The sequence below is a fragment of the Bufo gargarizans genome, chromosome 2 (assembly GCF_014858855.1).
Source record: "Bufo gargarizans isolate SCDJY-AF-19 chromosome 2, ASM1485885v1, whole genome shotgun sequence".
Lineage (NCBI taxonomy): Eukaryota > Metazoa > Chordata > Amphibia > Anura > Bufonidae > Bufo > Bufo gargarizans.
The window spans coordinates 518,982,733-519,004,826 of record NC_058081.1 but is presented as its reverse complement, the minus strand read 5'-3'; the positions used below and the strand labels follow the sequence as shown (position 1 = coordinate 519,004,826).

General features: G+C 44.1%; 2 protein-coding genes across 5 annotated transcripts in view; one reads left to right on the top strand and one right to left on the bottom strand.

Annotated features, from left to right (window-relative positions):
- Positions 1-6,552, top strand: part of LRTM2 (leucine rich repeats and transmembrane domains 2) — a 59,837-nt gene extending 53,285 nt beyond the window's left edge. Inside the window, exons 2-3 of the mRNA XM_044282178.1 lie at positions 3,722-4,312; positions 6,122-6,552. Of these exons, the coding sequence (XP_044138113.1) occupies positions 3,722-4,312; positions 6,122-6,552 (1,022 nt within the window). The remainder of the gene's footprint in view (positions 1-3,721; positions 4,313-6,121) is intronic.
- Positions 1-22,094, bottom strand: part of CACNA2D4 (calcium voltage-gated channel auxiliary subunit alpha2delta 4) — a 234,855-nt gene that overhangs the window by 71,292 nt on the left and 141,469 nt on the right. The window lies entirely within an intron of this gene.

Here is a 22,094-nt window from a genome sequence, read left to right as displayed (position 1 = left end):
ACGAGCGATGTGCTCCTCCCAGGAGATGTCACTGCAATAAATCGGTGACGGGGGCCCCGAATGGAGCCTCTAACACAGATGTGAACAAGCCCTAAATGTAAGCCCTTAAATTGTCCTATTGCAGGGATCAGCAAGCTGTTCTGAAACTACAACTCTCAGAAACCTCCTTTCACTTCTATGGGACCTTGAGAGTTGTAGTTTAACAGCAGCTGGAGTAGTTCGATGTTCAGGTACAAGGTAATTGATATAACCAATTAAAAGAATCAATCGGCCGATAGCACAGACACAATCGAGGATTATATCTGAGGAGACTTCCTCAGCAACTCCAGACCATACATTCAGATATGACACAGTATGTATTGCTCCATTCAGTCACTTATCATCTACATCCGTTTTTGAGAAAGCTTAGTGACAACAGTGTGTCCCAAATTTAAGATCAGACACCTTTGGTGACAGGGAACGGATCAATGCATAACTAGGCTATTCTGGGCTCTAGAAAAGCTAGGTGACCTCCATACAAAGGTGAATTGTGGACGTCTGTACTTCAGATATACAAAGGTCTCCCCATTATCTAGGCCATGACAGGCAGCTGTTCAGTCCTGCAGATACAATCATCACGCCATTCACTGCAGGCGCTGGAGGGGGGAGGCATTCACAACTTCTAAAACCTTTAAAAATAGCTTCAAACATAAGATGAATGTGTGACATTAAAAAAGTGGCAGGACTCTGCAGATGAGAGGCCCTGGATATTCATCTTTTGCTTTGCTGCTGTGTGTATAGAGAATGGTTTCCCATTCTTGTTCTACTGGGACCTCACTACCCATAATGAGATCTGAGCCTCAACACTGGTCAAAGCCCATGCCAAAATTTAAATAAATTACCTCAATTTAGGTGAAAATTTGTCTCCTGAGCCCAGAAGAACATTAAAATAAGAACAAAAGAGTCAAATATGTTCTAAACCAGAAACTGGTAAATATTCAGAGTTATGTCAAAATTGCCTGCCCAGCTGTGTCTCACCAACAACTAGGGGGCAACACACCAGAGGGGCCTGTCAGTTTGAGAAGCACTCATTGTAAGAAATTTAAGCAGACTGGAGAGGGTCAAAATAAGTCCATTGAGGCGTATGTTAATGTATAGGAAGCCTTCTGACAAAAAACGAGATTATTCTTCCACAAGGGTCCCACAGGTAATGGTATATGTACTATGATGATAACCCTAGTGGATTCTATAGGGCCCATGGAGAGGGGAGACATATCTGAGAATTATCGTAACCTAACGTCTAAATGTCAATGTGCAGTGTCCTGTCATCCCAGTGTAAGGCCTCATTATGTGTCAGCATCCATTCCGCAATTGTGCAGAACAGATGCAAACCCATTCATTTCAGTGGGGCCGCAAAAGATGTGGACAGCACACCATGTGCGGTCTGCATCCGTACTTCTGTTCCGCGGCCTCGCAAAAAAGATGGAGCATGTCCTATTCTTGTCCGCAATTGTGGACAAGAATAGGTATTTCTATCAAAAGGTTGGCCATGTGCGTTCCGCAGACCGCAAAATACATACGGTTGTCTGAATGAGCCCTAAAGCTGCTTTCACACAGTCAGTGTTTAATCAGTGATTTCCATCAGTGATTGGGAGCCAAAACCAGAAGTGGAGGTGCAACGGGCACCTCCCCCTAGGGCCCTTAATAGATGTATGACGCACGTCCCAGGTGTAGGAATGCCGAGTGGTATAGTGCGGCCTAAAATGTCCCTTTATATGTGTCACGGTGCTCCTACCTGGACACGGCTGGACCCCAGGCTTTGGCTCCGAAGCAATGAATAGGGGGAATAATTTAGGAATTTGCAAGAAAAAATTTAGTCCAGACCTTGTATATAGTTGAACAGCATCTTTACTTGAATAAATATTCATCAGAAACAATCTTCAAGCTTTGTCTTGGTTCCAGCAGGCTTTAGCATTAAAAGTGGCAAGCAAACTCGACTCTGCTACATATGTTTCACTCTGGCACTGCCGTACTGACAGGCTGACTGTATAACTCAGATTCTTCTGTCTGCTGCACCTTCTTTCTGTAGTCTGACTCTTAAGTTATTAGGGAACTATGCTCCTGGCTTCTGAGGCTTTAAGCTTTGGCCTCCAAGGCCAGCAGAGCTTAGGGTGCTCTGGCTGGCGTGGGCACATCCAGCCGAGATGTGCCCTGCACACCTTCCCCTAGCAGGGAGGTAAGCTAGACTAAGGCCACTTTCACACGAGCGAGTTTTCCGCACGGGTGCAATGCGTGACGTGAGCGCATAGCACCCGCACTGAATCCTGACCCATTAATTTCAATGGGTCTGTGTACATGAGCGTTTTTTTTCACGCATCAGTTCTGCGTTGCGTGAAAAACGCAGCATGTTCTATATTCTACGTTTTTCACGCAGCCCTGGCCCCATAGAAGTGAATGGGGCTTCAGTGGAAAACGCATTGCATCCGCAAGCAAGTCCGGATGCAATGCGTTTTTCACTGATGGTTGCTAAGAGACGTTGTTTGTAAACCTTCAGTTTTTTATCACATCAAATCGCATTGCACCCGCACGGAAAAAACTGAACGCAATCGCAGACAAAACTGACTGAACTTGCTTGCAAAATAATGCAAGTTTCACTGAACGCATCCGGAGCCAATCCGTCTTGCTCATGTGGGGCCTAACTCTCACTGGACCCCACCCTTACTGCATGAAATGGGACTAGCCCACTCCTCCGCAGAGGGGGTTTTAGAATGGAATCGGAAGCTCCATTCTACCTACCTTCAGCTCTGCCATGTTTGCTGCCACCTGCTGGTGAACCATGAACATTACATGTAATAAACAGTTACAAACAGATTAGGAATGCACAGTGTAGTGGACCTGAACAAAATACATAAGATGACATTATACTAGCCCATTAGAGACAGTAGCGGGGTGAAGAAGTGGTAATGCCACTCTGGGGCATTACAGAGGCTACACAGAGATTTGCACCGGTTCTGTGTTTTTCTGCTCCTGGTTTTGGCTCACAAATCACTGATCAAACACTGGCTGTGTGAAAGCGGCCTTAGCCGGGTTGTGGCTTCACTTACTCCCCTTCAAGCGAGTGAGGGGAGCTTCATGTCTGAATGATTATGAAATTAAACGGGGTTAATGGAAATGGTTAATCATTGTAAAAGAAAAGTTCTCCAACTTTCTAATAGACTTTTTTTTCGATTTCTCACAATTTTCAAGAGCTCTGCTTGCTTTGAAAGAACGGAAACACTCTTGCTTACATCCAGAGCATGAAATCCCATGTAGATCTGGTCTTGCTTGTACAGCTGAGCCTTTGTTATAATGTGTTAGTGTATGTAAGAGCCAGGACAGAGATTTATGCTGCTGCTGTGTTCAGTTCATGTCTACACTGATGAACTGTAACAAGCTCATCAGTTGTGTGAGCAGGAAACGGTCTGGATGGGTTTTAGTCTCTGAATGTAGTGTACATGATAAATCTTGTTTTCTACTGACAAGTCATTTCTGCAAAATGTAGGTAGAGAGATCAGACACCTTCCCGCCTACTTATTCCCATTGTGATACGCTACACATTTTGTGAACCCCTCTAAATAGGTTCCAGTAGTGGGATGCCTCGTGATCAGGGATAGTCCAAAGAGGTGGAAGAATTCTAACCCCATCTTTATGACATGTATCTTGTGCTCATCCTGACTGGCTTTGTATCTCCTCTCTATTTCAGTCCTTGTCTGCTCGCTGTCTCTGTGTCTCGCTTCATCCCTCTTCTCCTGCCCGCCATCTTGTACGTGTAACAGCAGCAGTATGGAGGTGGACTGCAGTGGACGAGGACTCACATCTGTCCCCACAGATATCCCCCAGGACACCCGAATCCTCCTGCTGCTGAACAACCGGATAAGCTCTTTGTCTGGAGGCCCCTTTTCCAATTTGACGGCCTTGCACCGCCTGGATCTCTCCAACAACTTCCTTGACCTGCTGCCATCACAAGTGTTTGTGGAACTGGTCAATCTTACAGAGATCCGCCTTCGCAATAATAGCATTCGTGGCTTGGAACGCGACCTGTTTCAGGGCCTCCCGCAACTTCGTAGACTGGACCTCTCCCTCAATTTCTTGTCCTTGCTGCCCTCGGGATTATTTGACGACCTCCAAACCCTGCACTGGTTGTCCTTACGCTCCAATCGACTTCAGAGTCTGGAAAGGATGACCTTTGAACCTCTAAGTAGCTTGGAGAACATTCAGCTTGGTGACAATCCCTGGGAGTGTGACTGCAACCTCAGAGACTTCAAGCACTGGATGGAGTGGTTCTCTTATCGAGGTAAGCCATAGTTTCAAGAAGCTTCATTATCACTATTGGTGGGACCACAGTAATGCTGATCCTCATACAGTCCCTTTTCCTCTACAAGTAGGGTCCAATGTGCGTAACGTACTCTTGGCTACTTGGGTGCAGATGCTATAATGTAGGTAGAAGGGGCACAGATACCAGAGAATATTAATGGGGTAATCTCACTAAAACATTTATGGTCTGTCCACAGGAAAAATGATGAATGTATGATCACTAGGGCCACAACGCAAGGGCCACTACTGATCATTAGAACGGGGATCAGAAGAGTTTCAATGAAGTGGTTGTCATGCTTGCACATTCTCCTTAATTTAAAGTCTATGGGACTCATGAAGATGGCACAATTATTATTATTATTATTTATTATTTAAGCGCCATTCATTCCATAGCGCTGTACATATGATAAGCGGTGCACATATGATAAGCGGTGCACATACAATTCAATGCTTAGCTATGCCTGCAAGTCCCATAGAGATTGAATAGAGCAACATTGTGCATGCCTGACCACCGCTCCATTCAAACTCCTCCAGAACGGTAGCTTGAGGTTCTTGATCTATTGACCTGTGGGGTACCAGCAATTATATATCCTATCAATTATCCTATCCTATACCACAGATCTTGCATGCAGCATAGTACAGAGCCATGGAAGGCTACAAGAAATGCTCATGAAATTAGAGGCATACATAGGTAAAGTATGGCCATCTAGAAATGGCAATTAAGCCATGTGCATGAGCCTCAGGGAGTGCACCGTATGCAGTTTACCTGAGCTCTGGTCCCTAGTAGCATAAACAGCAGGAAAGGCACTGGTGCAGATTTTACAGTTGGGGCTATGAGCTTCAAGCTAATCATCTGGAGACAGGATAAGAATTTTGGGTAATATTAGCTGTAGCCAGGTGGTGTTAGTAGTCCATTACGAGTGCAAACAATTCCAGCCTAATATTCTCCTATGTAACATAATGGCCTACACAGAGCTGATGGGGCCCCCTTCTGGTGTTGGTTAACACTCCATCCTCCTAACCATGAGGGACATGAGGATTTCTTTCCATGATTTTTAAATTAACTCACACAAACCCCTTGGTTGTAGGATTTGTGAAGAGGGGACACCTGCAAAGGTTCTCATCACCTACTAAAATAAGTGATGTAACCAACCAGGGCAGACCCCCTCTGTCTAGGGGCCAGATAGCAGCAGAATGGTCGTCCTCTATGGTACATCGCATTTGGATGGGCATATTTGCTTATGAGATTTGTGCCTTTGCTATTTTGTATGACACCTGCTTGTTGTCCCTGTAAATGGAGATCATTACAAGCACCGTCTCCTCCAGACATCTGCAACATGGGTTCTCCAGCAGGAAGACATAGGGAGAGAGTTATCAAGACTGGCATGCTCTACCCTGGTGTTTATATCCCATGCGTCACCGAAGGATGCCCTTAATTTATGATGAGGTGCATGCCTTGTTTTAAATGAAGCGCATCCTCTGGCAGTCCATGCACCTAGAATGAAATCTGGCATAAAGGATGATAAATGTTCAGTTGACCATGCCCATACTACAACTCCTTTTCAGAAAGTGTCGGGCAACAGTAAAACGCCAATATTTTTGCGCAAATGGCATTTAAAAAGTTGCTCTCCCAGGGTTTTAACGCCAGTTTCCTGATGTATGGGGGATGATATATCTCCCCCAGTGTCTCTACTTCATCTGCTACATTTATCCATTAAAGTACCATAAAACATCCGCATCTGGTTATCCAGCTAAAATTAACCATTCTCCCAATTCATTATCTCTTCAGGGGGGAAGATTGACGAGCTGCAGTGCACCCTTCCAAAGGAACTGAGGGGGAGAGACATACGCATGGTTCCTGTAGAGATGTTCAGCTACTGTTCACAGTTAGAGGATGAGAACAGTTCAGGACCTGCTGATAGGCCGGCTCCACCCTGCACCAAAACAAGCCCAGCCCATGCAGAGCCAGAACCGAGTCCAGACTGTCCTCAAAGGCAGAAGTATCGCCCTACAAGTGTCCGGCGAGCTATTGGCACTGTGATCATTGCTGGAGTTGTTTGTGGTGTAGTCTGCATCATGATGGTGGTCGCAGCAGCTTACGGGTGTATCTATGCCTCTCTAATGGCAAAGTACCACCGAGAGTTGAAAAAACGTCAGCCCCTAATGGGTGACGCAGAAGGAGAACAAGAAGAGCAGAGGCAGATTTCATCTGTAGCGTGAGAAATATACTCTGGTATGAGTTGCAAGTGACTCATTTTAGAAAAAGGGTGGTTACCTAATGGATGCATCCACAACCCTGCTAGCAACTCTACAAAGGGTGTAAATTCAGCCATAGAACAACTTGACTACTGTCTGTGGTACAAACCAGATATGAATTCATCAACCAATAAGAAGAGTTTCATATGGGATGATGTTCAATATCTAGATCCAACAACTGCTAGACACAATAAAGCATGTGGACATATCTGTGAACTTTTCTTCTGAATGCCCATCATAAAGAACGGAAAGTGCAAATACTGTAGACCATATGCATATAATGAGAGAAAACAATAAAAACCCTTTGACATTCTCAACAGTGACCACGCTGTCAGTCTCAGGATGCTTGTGCGAGTCTGATCCTAGACGGAGACTGGTAGAGAGAAGCCTCTGTAACCTTCAGTCTTGTAACTGATCTCAGCAGACGCCACAGATCTTTTACAGGATTGCAACACAGGGACTATATTTTTCTGACACAATTTTTACCCCCTCCCGACTCACAAAGAAGCGGCAATAAAAATGGCAGCCTGTCGACGGTTTGTCCCCCACTATTTGCTAGAATTTTTATTTTCCTTGTATTCATACTTAGAGAGTTTCATAGCCTCTTACTGGTAAGTCTTGGGCATGGACGGATGAAGGTTCATTCATAATAAGCTAATTACGGATGCCAGAGTCAGAGGCCGCAGGGACTCCAAAAACCTCAGTGATCTATTTGCGTCATTTTTAAATGCCTCTTTTCCATATGTCATTAAAGCAATGCACTTAGTTACCTAGAGCAACACAGCTTGAAGCAGCCGGAGAAGTGAACGAGGAGGAGGACAACCTCTGGCTCTGCAGCTGTTCCTCAACGCTAACTCCCAGTATGCACTCTTAATTAAGAGCTAAAACATGATGGGCACTGTAGACCAATAATGGCTGGTGACACAATAGGCTGGCACCACATCATTCTGTATCAATATGTAATAGCACAATGTTCACAACGGACAGAGTTTGAGGTGACTATGGCGTTTTACCGGGTATGATCTATTTATACCGTAAATGTGTGCAGGTCACTGAAGAATTAAGGTGGATGAAATGAATTTACCAATCTACTGCAACTCATGCTAATCGATTGCGGCTATAGCCTCTACTTTACTTATCTACACCCAGGCCATGCTAATCTATTGCTGCTAAAGGCTCCACTTGTAGGGTCTCTACAGCCAGGCCATGCTAATCTACTGCACCTATAGCCTCCACTTGTAAGATCTTCTACAGCCAGGCCATGATAATATACTGCGCCTATAAGCCTTCACTTGTAAGGTCTCTACACCCAGGCCAGGCTAATCTATTGCTGCTATAGCTTCCACTTGTAGGGTCTCTACAGCCAGGCCAGGCTAATCTATTGCTGCTATAGGTTCTACTTGTAGGGTCTTTACAGCCAGGCCATGCTAATATACTGCACCTATAGCCTCCACTTGTAAGGTCTCCACACCCAGGACATGCTAATCTATTGTTGAGCCTTCACTTATATAACCTGCACGATGAGGACATGCTTATCAAATGTAGAGACCGCTGCTAATTGTATAATGAACCCAGCCAGCCTATAATGCCCTCACAGACCTGCACACCGAGGCCATCTTACCTTATATCGATATAGCACCTACTCATATGGCCTCCAAACTAGCTCTAATGTATAAGATCTACAATTATAGTATACTACAAAATTCATCATAGTGTCAGTACCCATGATATGCCAAATTAGCACCCACGTACCCATGACACACTAATATAATGCAGATACAGATCGAAATTATGTGATTTATAAGCCCAGGACATGCTAATTTATTGTCGGTACAGCAGTCACCTCGATAACTTGCAGACCCTGAAGACCTCCTGATTTATTGCTCCCTCAATTTATATGAAGTGCAAATCCAGGCTAAACTAATCTACTGCAGATACTATTTTCAGTTCTGTCACCTCCATACCTAGAGCCTGTATTAATCACTAACCAGTGTTTGCACGATCGTCAATCATCTGGCAGTGTAAGGGTACCTTCACACGCGGTGGATTTTGTAGCAGAAAATTCCACAACTAAAAATCAGTTCCATTCACCTGAATGGGGCTTGCGGAAATACATGTGTTTGCTCAAATGAATGGAACTGATTTTCAGTCGCTGAATTTTCTGCCACAAAATCTGCTGCGTGTGAAGGCTCCTTAATACTACCACCGATTGCCTGATGAACGAGCAAACTCTTGATAATCAGGCAATCAAAATCTTTACATGTTAAAAAAAATTATCGTTTGCAGGTGACAGATCGTGGTGTCTAATAACGATCTGCCGCCGGTAAACCACTATACACCATGGGGAGAAGCGATGGCATAGCGATCATTTCTCCCCATGTTGCGGAGGAGATTGCTGCATGCAATAGCAGTGGTCTCCTCTGTTAGCGAGCAGGCGATTGCCAGGAGGGAACTCTTCACTCCCAACAATCATCTGCCACATCGGGCTGTGTAATACAGCCTTAAGGTCCCTTTACGCAAGGCAACAGAGCAGCAGATTGTCGGGAAGGAAGCGTTCCGTCCCAACAATCTGCTGCTCGCTGGTGGAGAAGACTGTTGCATTTACATGCAGCGATCTCCTCCAGAGAATTGGGAGGAGTGATCGCTAATGCCTTTGCTCTTCCCTATACTGACAGATCGTGTACACACAAACGATCAGATTACCTGATGAACAAGCATTTTGCTTGCTCATTGGGTAATAGGCAGTACACTTACACTGCCAGATAATACCTAATGAACGCTCGTTAGCGATTATCTTTAAGATCCTTAGCCGTGTAAAAGGGACCTTTAGGACATGCAGATGATCAATTGCTGATATTGCGACAACTTATTTGACACGCATTACCTAGGACACATCTACTGCTGATACAGGTCAAAACCCAAGATGTGCTAATCTATTGCAGATACAACCCTCACCGTTCCAGTTCATACAACCTGCACACAGTGGTGGCACTTCATAGTATGACTGTGGCAGTGGTTGTCATATAACACCTTTTTTTTCAGTAGGCACCGAAGACTTCATCGAACGTCGTTAAATCATTAAATGAGACTGGAATATAGATAACATTGTGCAAAAAATATATTTTTCTATAACATAGGATGTAATATTTATGTCACTGCTTACTGCTGTTGTCTCAGTGTCTCCCGCCTTCTCTTTGCAGTGTGACCCCCCCCCCCCCCATCCTATCTACAATCTGTAACCAATGCACTTTATATATTAATAAAGATGTGGTCCTTATGATACTAGAGCACAGCTTGACCATGTTCATCAAGAGGTCCTATACTCTCACATTACTGTCTACTGAAGTTGTAGTTTTGCTAAATGAACCTTCACTTTAAACTTGTCTACCAAATATGTCAGTGATCTACAACCTGTGGCTCTCAAGCTGTTGGAAAACCACAAATCCTGGCATGCTCTGACAGCCGAAAGCTATAATGGCATGCTGGGAGATGTAGGTTCATAACACTAAAGAGCCACAGTTGGGGGACCCTCTGCTGGGAGTCTTTCCAGCTAATCACAGGCAAACGTGTCCACTGATCTGTTTTGGTTTGGTAGAAGATCATAGGTTCTCAACCTGTGGTATATGCACCCCAGGGAGAACATGTCATGTATACAGGTTCTCTCTCTATGTATGCGGTGGTTTTAATAGGCTTCCCAGTGTTTAGACATATCCTTGGAGGTACTGTACTGTACAATGGGAGTTGGGGGACTTGGCTGAGGATTGTTAAGAAACACTGTTGTAAACCTTTGCACAGACTGCAGATCTTGTTTGATTGGATACAGATTCTTTGGAAAAGTGGGGAAGAATCAGCAGAAATGCAGAGAAATTCAGGCAGTGCAAAATTGAAAAAAGAAGTACAAGGAGGATTGTTATGTCATTTCAGTAGGGTTGTTGACACATGAGAAGGCCATTAACCACTTGGAGACGCCTCTTATTTGACAGATCTGTTTTAGTCCTGTTAGCCCTATCAACACTTGATCTTGTGGGCCTTATCTTAAGCACAGATTAGGGATTTAGTAAGGCCGCTTTTCAGGGCCGGTTTTAGACAAAATGGGGCCCTGGGCAAAATCAAAAGTGGGGCCCCAAATCTTGCAATACTGTACTAACAATACAGTCACATTCTGTTGATTCCGGCCCTCACAGATTTACACCCCATAAAGCTCCTCACACAGATCTGCACCCTCATGCCCCCAAAATATACCACATGCCCCCTCCTCACAAATTTACACCCCCATAAAGCCCCTCACACACACACACACATACACAGATCTGCACCCTCATGGCCCACAGAATACTCCACATGCCCCCTCCTCTCACAGGAATAAGTTCTATTCCCTCACATAAAGCTACAGCAATGGAGCAGGTGGTCATACAGAGTGTACACCACTAGACCCCCCTCACCCGGCCACTTGAAGGCATACACAACCAGTCTCTCCCAAAGTACCTCCACAAGCTCGTGTCCATGCAGAAACAAAGCTCTGTCCTATTGACATTTGGTCATGTGAGCATTAACCCCTTTCCTACATCCACCGTAAATGTACAGCGCATGGTGGGTCTTTAAGGATGGTGCCCACTCTGGAGCGGAGAGGGTGCCATAACAACCGCAGCAGGCACCCACAAGCCCATGTCCACAATCTGCGGTAATGCGGAAGTAAACATTTAACCACTCAGGTGCCGTGGTCAAATGTCACCACGGTATTTGAGAGTGTTAAAAAAACAGAAGCACAGTCTTCCTGTTCAGGAGCGCTTTCCCCCAGCAAGGATCGGGGAAAGCACCCTGTTCTAAAAATGAGCCTCAGTGTGTAGTAGGCTTCCAGGCTCATTATTAGTGTACCCCAGTTCAGGCCACTAGGTGGCAGCACTGAACTGTGATATAGTGATTTCTATACAGAAAAATGGAGCAATTTACATGATTCTGTGCAAGTTGCAATCTGATCCACTTGGGGACCTAGCAAAAAAATAAATAAATAGATAAATAAAAATAAAAAAATTGAAAATATATAAAAAAAAAATTGAGAAAACACCCGTATTATTAGAATCTAAAAAAAGTTAGCCCATATGTTTGCGCGATCGTCAATCATCTGGCAGTGTAAGGGTACCTTCACATGCGGCAGATTTTGTAGCAGAAAATTCCGCCACTGAAAATCAGTTCCATTCACCTTAATGGGGCTTGCGGAAATCCATGCGCTTGCTCAAATGAATAGAACTGATTTTCAGTCGCTGAATTTTCTGCCACAAAATCTGCAGCGTGTGAAGGCTCCTTAATACTACCACCGATTGCCTGATGAACGAGCAAACTCTTGATAATCAGGCAATCAAAATCTTTTTACATGTTAAAAAATATATTGTTTGCAGGTGACAGATCGTGGTGTCTAATAACGATCTGCCGCCGGTAAACCACTATACACCATGGGGAGAAGCGATGGCATAGCGATCATTTCTCCCCATGTTGCGGAGGAGATTGCTGCATATAATAGCAGTGGTCTCCTCTGTTAGCGAGCAGGCGATTGCCAGGAGGGAAAGCTTCACTCCCAACAATCATCTGCCACATCGGGCTGTGTAATACAGCCTTAAGGTCCCTTTACGCAAGGCAACAGAGCAGCAGATTGTCGGGAAGGAAGCGTTCCGTCCCAACAATCTGCTGCTCGCTGGTGGAGAAGATCGTTGCATTTACATGCAGCGATCTCCTCCAGAGTATTGGGAGGAGAAATCGCCAATGCCATCGTTCTTCCCCATACTGACAGATCGTGTACACACAAACGATCAGATTACCTGATGAACAAGCATTTTGCTTGTTCATTGGGTAATAGGCAGTATACTTACACCGCCAGATAATACCTAATGAACGCTCGTTAGCGATTATCTTTAAGATCCTTAGCCGTGTAAAAGGGACCTTTAGGACATGCAGATGATCAATTGCTGATATTGCGACAACTTATTTGACATGCATTACCTAGGACACATCTACTGCTGATACAGGTCAAAACCCAAGATGTGCTAATCTATTGCAGATACAACCCTCACCGTTCCAGTTTATACAACCTGCACACAGTGGTGGCACTTCATAGTATGACTATGGCAGTGGTTGTCATATAACACTTTTTTTTTTCAGCAGGAACCGAAAACTTAATTGAACGTCGTTAAATTATTAAATGAGACTGAAATATAGATAACATTGTGCAAAAAAATATATTTTTCTATAACATAGGATGTAATATTTATGTCACTGCTTACTGCTGTTGTCTCAGTGTCTCCTGCCTTCTCTTTGCAGCGTGACCCCCCCCCCCCCCATCCTATCTACAATCTGTAACCAATGCACTTTATATATTAATAAAAATGTGGTGCTTATGATACCGGTTTTAGACAAAATGTGGCCATGGGCAAAATCAAAAGTGGGGCCCCAAATCTTGTAATACTGTCGATTCCCGCCCTCACAGATTTACATCCCATAAAGCTCCTTACACAGATCTGCACCCTCATGGCCCCAAAATACACCACATGCCCCCTCCTCACAAATTTACACCCCCATAAAGCCCCCCCACACACACACACATACACAGATCTGCATCCTCATGGCCCCATAATACTCCACATGCCCCCTCCTCTCACAGGAATGAGTTCTATTCCCTCACATAAAGCTACACCAATGGAGCGGGTGGTCATACAGCGTGTACCCCAGGACCCCAGGACTGCACACCACTAGAAAAATGGAGCAATTTACATGATTCTGTGCAAGTTGCAATCTGATGATTGCAAGTTGTGATCCACATGGGGACCTAGCATAAAAATGGATAAATAAAAAAGTTTTGAAAATATTTTAAAAAAATAAATAAAACGTATGCGAAAACACCCGTACTATTAGAATATAAAAAAAGTTAGCCCATATGGTGAATGGTGTAACAGAAAAAAAGGCTGATCCACCGTTTTTTCCCTCAATTTATCTCCCAAGAAAATGGAATAAAAAGTGATACACACCCCAAATCGGTATTCTCGATGTCTTCCATCGGCACCCCGCAAATGCGATCGTGGGGTGCCGATGTGTGTGAAGGCTGCCTGGGGTCTGATGTAGGCCCCAGACCAGCCTTGAGTAATTTCTAGCAACCTGCTGGTCAATGTCAGAATAGCATTGCCATTAAAATGCAATATAGGGCTAGCTGTCTGTTATAGTCCCCTTGTGGGACTATTAAGTGAAAAAAAAAAATAATCTATGAAAATAAAATATACAATCTTCCCCATATGTTTTGGTATTGCTGCGTCCGTAACGACCCGGACTACATAAATATCATGTAAATTATCCCCTACGGTGAACAGAAAGCAAAAAAAAAAAAAAAAAGACAGAATTGATCATTTATTCTTAGTTGCCACCGAATAAACGTAATAACAAGTAATCAAAAAGGGGCCATTTACTCCAAAATGATACCAATGAAAAATACAAGTCATCCCCCAAATATCAAGCCCTCACACAACTCCATATAAAATAAAAATAAAAAAGTTATGGGAAGTGGCAATGCAAAAACATTTTTTTTCCTTAAAAAAAAGGTATTTTATTGCAAAAAAGTTGTAAAATGTAAAAAAAACTATATGTATTTGTTATCACTGTAATCGTACTGAACTAGAGAATAATGATATTATGTTATTTATACTGAAAAATGAACGCCGTAAAATTTATAATGTAAAAACGCAGTGGCAGTATTGCTGTTTTTCCCATCTCCCTCCCAGAAAGAGTTAATAAAAGCTAATCAGAAATTTATGTGTACCCCAAAATGGCACCATTAAAAAACTATAACTTGTCCCGCAAAAAAACAAGCCCTCATAAAGCTATATAGACGGAAAAATGAAAAATGTATAGCTCTTCGAACAGGACGATGAAAAAAGGAAAAAAAAAACACTTAGTGAGTAAGGCCCAAAACAGGCTGGTCCATGTTAAATGGCTGAAAATATATTATGGCTAAAATCCTCAGTAGTAGTTTCCCATGTATTTTGCATCCATACAGTCAGGTCCATAAATATTGGGACATCGACACAATTCTAACATTTTTGGCTCTATACACCACCACAATGGATTTAAAATGAAGAGAACAAGATGTGCTTTAACTGCAGACTGTCAGCTTTAATTTGAGGGTATTTACATCCAAATCAGGTGAACGTTGTAGGAATTACAACAGTTTGCATATTTGCCTCCCACTTGTTAAGGAACCAAAAGTAATGGGACAGAATAATCATAAATCAAACTTTCACTTTTTAATACTTGGTGTGAAATCCTTTGCAGTCAATTACAGCCTGAATTCTGAAATGCATAGACATCACCAGACGCTGGGTTTCATCTCTGGTGATGCTCTGCCAGGCCTCTACTGCAACTGTCTTCAGTTCCTGCTTGTTCTTGGGGCATTTTCCCTTCAGTTTTGTCTTCAGCAAGTGAAATGCATGCTCAATCGGACTCGGGTCAGGTGATTGACTTGGCCATTGCATAACATTCCCCTTCTTTCCCTTAAAAAACTCTTTAATTGCTTTTGCAGTATGCTTTTGGTTATTGTCCATCTGCACTGTGGGTCCAATGAGTTCTGAAGCATTTGGCTGAATATAAGCAGATAATAATGCCCAAAACACTTCAGAATTCATCCTGCTGCTTTTGTCAACAGTCACATCATCTATAAATACAATAAAAACCAGTTCCATTGGCAGCCATACATGCCAACGCCATGACACTACCACCACCATGCTTCATTGATGAGGTGGTATGCTTAGGATCATGAGCAGTTCCTTTCCTTCTCCGTACTCTTCTCTTCCCATCACTCTGGTACAAGTTGATCTTGGTCTCATCTGTCCATAGGATGTTGTTCCAGAACTGTGAAGGCTTTCTTAGATGTCGTTTGGCAAACTGTAATCTGGCCTTCCTGTTTTTGAGGCTCACCAATGGTTTACATCTTGTGGTGAACCCTCTGTATTCACTCTGGTGAAGTCTTCTCTTGATTGTTGACTTTGACACACATACACCTACCTCCTGGAGAGTGTTCTTGATCTGGCCAACTGTTGTGAAGGGTGTTTTCTTTACCAGGGAAAGAATTCTTCGGTCATCCACCACAGTTGTTTTCCGTGGTCTTCCGGGTCTTTTGGTGTTGCTGAGCTCACCGGTCCGTTCCTTGTTTTAAAGGATGTTCCAAACTGTTGTTTTGGCCACGCCTAATATTTTTGCTATCTCTCTGATGGGTTTGTTGTGTTTTTTCAGCCTAATGATGGCTTGCTTCACTGATAGTGACAGCTCTTTGGATCTCATCTTGAGATTTGACAGCAACAGATTCCAAATGCAAATAGCACACTTGAAATGAACTCTGGACCTTTTATCTGCTCATTGTAATTGGGATAATGAGGGAATAACCCACACCTGGCCATGGAACAGCTGAGAAGACAATTGTCCCATTAGTTTTGGTCCCTTTACAAGTAGGAGGCACATATGCAAACTGTTGTAATTCCTACACCGTTCACCTGATTTGAATTTAAATACCCTCAAATTAAAGCTGACAGTCTGCAGTTAAAGCACATCTTGTTTGTTTCATTTCAAATCCACTGTGGTGGTGTATAGAGCCAAAAATGTTAGAATTGTGTTGATGTCCCAATATTTATGGACCTGACTGTATATATCAGAAGTATAATTTTATATATTTTTTTTAGTAATGAGATATTTATTTTGTGCCATACATAGTTTTTTTTACAATTACTGAAAAAAATATAAAATGATACTTCTGCTGTATATGAATACCTAATACATGACAAACTTTTATGAGGTTTTTCAGCAATAGTATAACATTGAGCTCTAAGGGTTACATAGCATCATAAATCAATATGTGACCCTGGCAGTGCTAGAACGGGAGCTGTGATATACTCACGCAGTGTCACGACCCTTGGTCATGGTCATGACTCCTGTAACCGTATGCAGTTGCCTGTGGTCTTGGTGTTGTTGTCAATCACAGAAGAGGGCTATAGTATGTTGCCTCACCTGTGGTTGCCGCTGGCAACATTGTGTATGTGGCAGCAGAGCAGCCTGAGCGGTGCTAGGCAGCTTGCTGCAATAGGCATGCGGTTGCACCTGGCAACCTCTCTTTGTGGGTGTGCCTTTTGTCGGTGTGCACGGGGTGTTATATGTGTTGTGTGCACTTCCCCTTTAAGTTGATGTCTTCCCTTCCCTGGTGTTGGAAGGGTTAACTTCCTTCCTAGTGTGTGTGTGCACTGGGTGTGTCTCACTGTGGGTGTGGCTACTTGGCCCTATAAAGCCTCAGTGAATAGCAGTAGTCAGTGGGGGTTCTTCAGCCATGCTTGCTGGAGACATCCTCCTGGTTATTTACCATCTGCCAGTGAGGGCCACCCTGGTGGTCATACTGTCACGGCTGCGGATGGGGAAAACCCTCAGCCGTGCGGTATCAGCAGATGGGTGGTCAGAGCATGGCCAGGACAGGAATAATGGAGAAGGTCACCTCCTACACACCGTGCACACCGACAAAAGGCACACCCACAAAGAGAGGTTGCCAGGTGCAACCGCATGCCTATTGCAGCAAGCTGCCTAGCACCGCTCAGGCTGCTCTGCTGCCACATACACAATGTTGCCAGCGGCAACCACAGGTGAGGGCTATAGTAGATTGACAACAACACCAAGACCGCAGGCAACTGCATACGGTTACAGGAGTCACGACTATGACCAAGGGTCGTGACACGCTCCGAGTCCAGAGTGTACAACTTACTCATCTGAAAGCGGCCTAAGACTATATGAAAGCCACGTTAAGATCCCTTTAGCATTTCTTCCTGGCAATCGCCTGCTCTTCAGCGAAGTGACAAGATTTACATGCAGTGATCTCCTCCACAGTATTGTTCGTCCCTGTACAGACTTGTTTGTCGGCAGCAGAGCGTGTTTCGACAGCACAACCTGCACAAACAATCCAATTACATGACGAACAAGTGTTTCGCTCGCTCATCGGGTAATTGGCGGCATCTTTAGGCCCCTTTCATACGGGCGAGTATTCCACGCGGGTGCAATGCGTGAGTTGAACGCATTGCACCCGTACTGAATCCTGTCCCATTCATTTCTATGGGGCTGTGCACACGAGCGGTGATTTTCACGCATCACTTGTGCGTTGCATGAAAATCGCAGCATGCTCCTCTTTGTGCGCTTTTCACGTAACGCAAGCCCCATAGAAATGAATGGGGTTGCGTGAAAATCGCAAGCATCCACAAGCAAGTGCGGATGCGGTGCGATTTTCACGCACGGTTGCTAGGAGACTATCGGGATGGAGACCCAATCATTATTATTTTCCCTTATAACATGGTTATAAGGGAAAATAATAGCATTCTGAATACAGAATGCATAGTAAAATATGAAGTGTCCCACTAGGTAAATGTGGGCACTACACAAGGGTCAATTGGGCTACGTTGTTCTCCAACTCCTGAGGAACAGTGGCATTGTATTTTACAGTCCATTTTAATGTATATTGCTATGCTTTTATGTGTATTTTTCCCTGTTATGTGTGTATCAGGCCTGTTAGGGTGTAGTTCCTCCTCCTAGACAGTAGAGGGAGCTAGGGAACCCCTAGTATAAATAGTCAGGTCCTGTTCAGGGAAGGGAGTTGTGTAGTCAGAAGTCAGTGTGGACTCTAGCTAAGGAGCAGCTTCTGACATGCAGCTAGACAGCCCAGGCTTCTAGCTTGCCACCAGGAGGAGGGTGTGCCTCCTGAGAGAAAGACCAAGTTCCCATAACCAGAGCAGAGCAGAGCCAAAAAGTGTTTCCAGCCAACCTGAGAGCTGAAGGGCAGAAGGATTTTACTTAAAGCAAGGATATATATACCTGAGGAAGTTTCCCCTACCAAGGATAAAGCCAGCATTAGGGCATATGGGCCTTGGGATAAAGACAGCCAGGATTCTGAGGAAAAGTGCAGCCTGGTCTGTATTTGTTTTAACCCTCTGAGTATCTTGCAAGAACATTGTACCTGCCATTGATGTGAAGCCTGCTAGTGACTGCTGCTGAAATATGGAACTTTAACGAAAAAACTGTAAATAGTTAACTGTTTCCAGTAAAAGGACGTTTTGGTTCACCACAACATCGTGCTCCTCAATTATTCCTAATATAAATCGGTGTGCCACAGTTACCGGCACTGGCGTCACAAATTTAAAGGGATCTTGCCACCGGCACATTAAACACCTGCAACATCCAGGGAACCTCATCTACCATCAGGCCTGGTCCCTATACACAGAGAGTGCCCCAGAGGTCCCCTGTGCCAGCCTCTCCATCACTGCTGTACGTCTGCCCAGGGTATACAAAAGATTGTGAGTACTACAACCACCCCTGTGACCTCACCATTCGCCTCACCCTGCAGGGAGGCGTACTGCAAATAGGGCTGGAGGGGTTAAAAAAAATATATATAAATTTAACTCACCTTAATCCACTTGTTCGCGCAGCCGGCATCTCTTCTGTCTTCATCTGTGATCAATAGGACCTTTGATGACGTCACTATGCTCATCACATGATCCATCACCATGGTGATGGATCATGTGATGGACCATGTGATGAACGCAGTGACGTCATCAAAAGGTCCTATTGCTCACAGATGAAGACAGAAGGAGATGCCGGGCTGCGCGAACAAGTGGATTAAGGTGAGTTAAATTATTATTGTTATTTTTTTAACCCCTCCAGCCCTATTGTACTATGCATTCTGTATTTAGAATGCTTTTATTTTCCCTTATAACCAAGTTATAAGGGGAAATAATACAATCTACACTACAACTAACGCAAACCTGAACTTCTGTGAAGAAGTTCGGGTCTGGGTACCACAGTCGGTTTTTTATCACGGGCGTGCAAAACACATTGCACCTGCGCGATAAAAACTTAACATCGGAACGCAATCGCAGTCAAAACTGACTGCAATTGCGTACCTACTCGCGCGGGTTTGCCACAATGCACCGGGATGCATCCGGACACACTCGTCTGCAAGGGGCCTTACACAGCCAGATAATCGCTAATGAGCGTTCCTTTGAACGTTTGTTAGCGATTATCTGGCGGACTCGCGGCCTGTGTAAAAGGCCCTTAAGTCATGAGATGCCTTGGGCAGTCTCCTTGGACCACTGCATTTCTTAAACCATCAGGAATTTTTTAATTCCTTATGGGAAAAAAAGGTTCCCAAAGCCCTCTTATAGAAGTCAGACTCTAAAGTGCTATAAATATGACGACAGTGTAATAGTCAGTGTCTTGTGCCAGTAGGTATAGGATTTAGGAAATATTTATTTAAGAACACTTTTTTGTGGACAGATCTGTTTTGGTCTTGTGGACCTCATCAGTTAAATTGGGAATCTAATGTGCTATGTCAAAAGCTGTAGAAAGAGCCTCGTTCATATACTGCCTTTCCTTCAGAACGATGGTAGTAAGCTCTCATCGGAAATGAAGACAGCTTTCTTTGAAGTGCAACTTTTTGTGGCTAACCTACAATTTGATGCCTCTATGCAGATGGTGCCTTACAACATGAAGCATAAGAAAAAACAAAAAACACTTGGAGCTGACTTTGGAGCTTATCACTTGCTTCTAGGGTCTATGTCTTTTATTAAAAACATATTAGACTTTATAGATGTTATAAGGGTTGGGCCCCGAGAATAATTTCATCTGGTGGGCCCTGGTCTGGCATTGACTAGAATCACACATTCTGATCATGAACGCTTGTTGTTGGGGATATGACCTGGACTTACGTGGCTGGCTCTAGCTACACGGTGGTGGTGACCCCTCCTCTACAAGAAACATCAGGGGTGTTTACACTATCAAGATCCGTCCACCAGGAAGGAACAGATGGGGGATTATTTAGAAGATTAAGCGCTCAGGATGACAGCACATTCTTGTTGCCACAGCAACTCGAAACTCGTTCATCTGCAGAGGTCACCGTGCACAGTCATGCTTCAGAGGGGCAGATAACTGCACAGTGCTGGGTCATGCCATGCTGCTATTGCACTCGTGTGCCATCTGCAACACTTAACTGGCACCATCATTGTTCATTCACCTGCAGCAGCCTCATCTATACCGTGAAGACTTCTATACATGACAATCCCACAATATCTGACTGTTAACATCTACTGTATTAATTCAATCCAGGGACGGATTATGATTGAAATGCACCTCACATCTCACTGATGTCACCAGTCCTTAAAGGGTAACTGCATAATGATATTATTGCAATCGATATGGCGAACATAATGACATTACATAATACAGAGTGATTCTGATTATTACATGTCCCATGATCCCTAAGGGTCCATTCACACGTCCACAAAATGGGTCCGCATCCGTTCCGCAATTTTGCAGAATGGGTGCGGACCCATTAAATTTCAATGGGGCCGCAAAAGATGCAGACAGCAAAAAAATAGAACATGTCCTATTCTTGTCTGCTGACATGGACAAGAAAAGGCATTTCTATTATAGTGCCAGCCATGTGCGGTCTGCAAAATGTGGAACGCACATGGCCGGTGTCCGTGTTTTGCGGACGTGTGAATAGACCCTAACAATATACCAAAAGATTTCATGTTCCCCTCTCAGTAACTGTACAACTCAATTGAAAAACAAACTGAAATCTTTTAGGTGGAGGGAAGAAAAAATGCTAATAAAAAAAAAAATATATATATATATATATATGGTTGCATAAGTGTGCACACCCTTAAACTAATACTTTGTTGAAGCACCTTTTGATTTTATTACAGCACTCAGTCTTTTTGGGTATGAGTCTATCAGCATGGCACATTTTGACTTGGCAAGATTTGCCCACTCTTTTTTGCAAAAACACTCCAAATCTGTCAGATTGCGAGGGCATCTCCTGGGCACAGCCCTCTTCAGACCACCCCACAGATTTTCAATCGGATTCAGGTCTGGGCTCTGGCTGGGCCATTCCAAAACTTTAATCTTCTTCTGGTGAAGCCATTCCTTTGTTGATTTGGATGTATGCTTTGGGTCGTTGTCATGCTGAAAGATCAAGTTCCTCTTCATGTTCAGCTTTCTAGCAGAAGCCTGAATGTTTTGTGCCAATATTGACTGGTATTTGGAGCTGTTCCCTCTAGCTTAACTAAGGCCCCAGTTCCAGCTGAAGAAAAACAGCCCCTTGGCATGATGCTGCCGCCACCATGCTTCACTGTGGGTATGGTGTTCTTTTGGTGATGTGCAGTGTTGTTTTTGCGCCAATCATAACTTTTGGAATTATGGCCACAAAGTTCAACCTTGGTTTCATTAGACCACGGGTGTTAAACACAAGGCCCGCGGGCCGAATCCGGCCCGCCAGACCTTGTCATGTGGCCCGCCGCCGGCCGCCAGCCTTCACCTTTTATTATCACTTCCTGCAGGCGGCCCCTGCAGGAAGTGATAATAAAACTACAAGCGCTCGCCGAGACTGAGAGGAGGGAGGAGGGAGGAGGCAGGCTGGGCGCTGGCAGTGTGAGTCATACGTCACGCGCCTG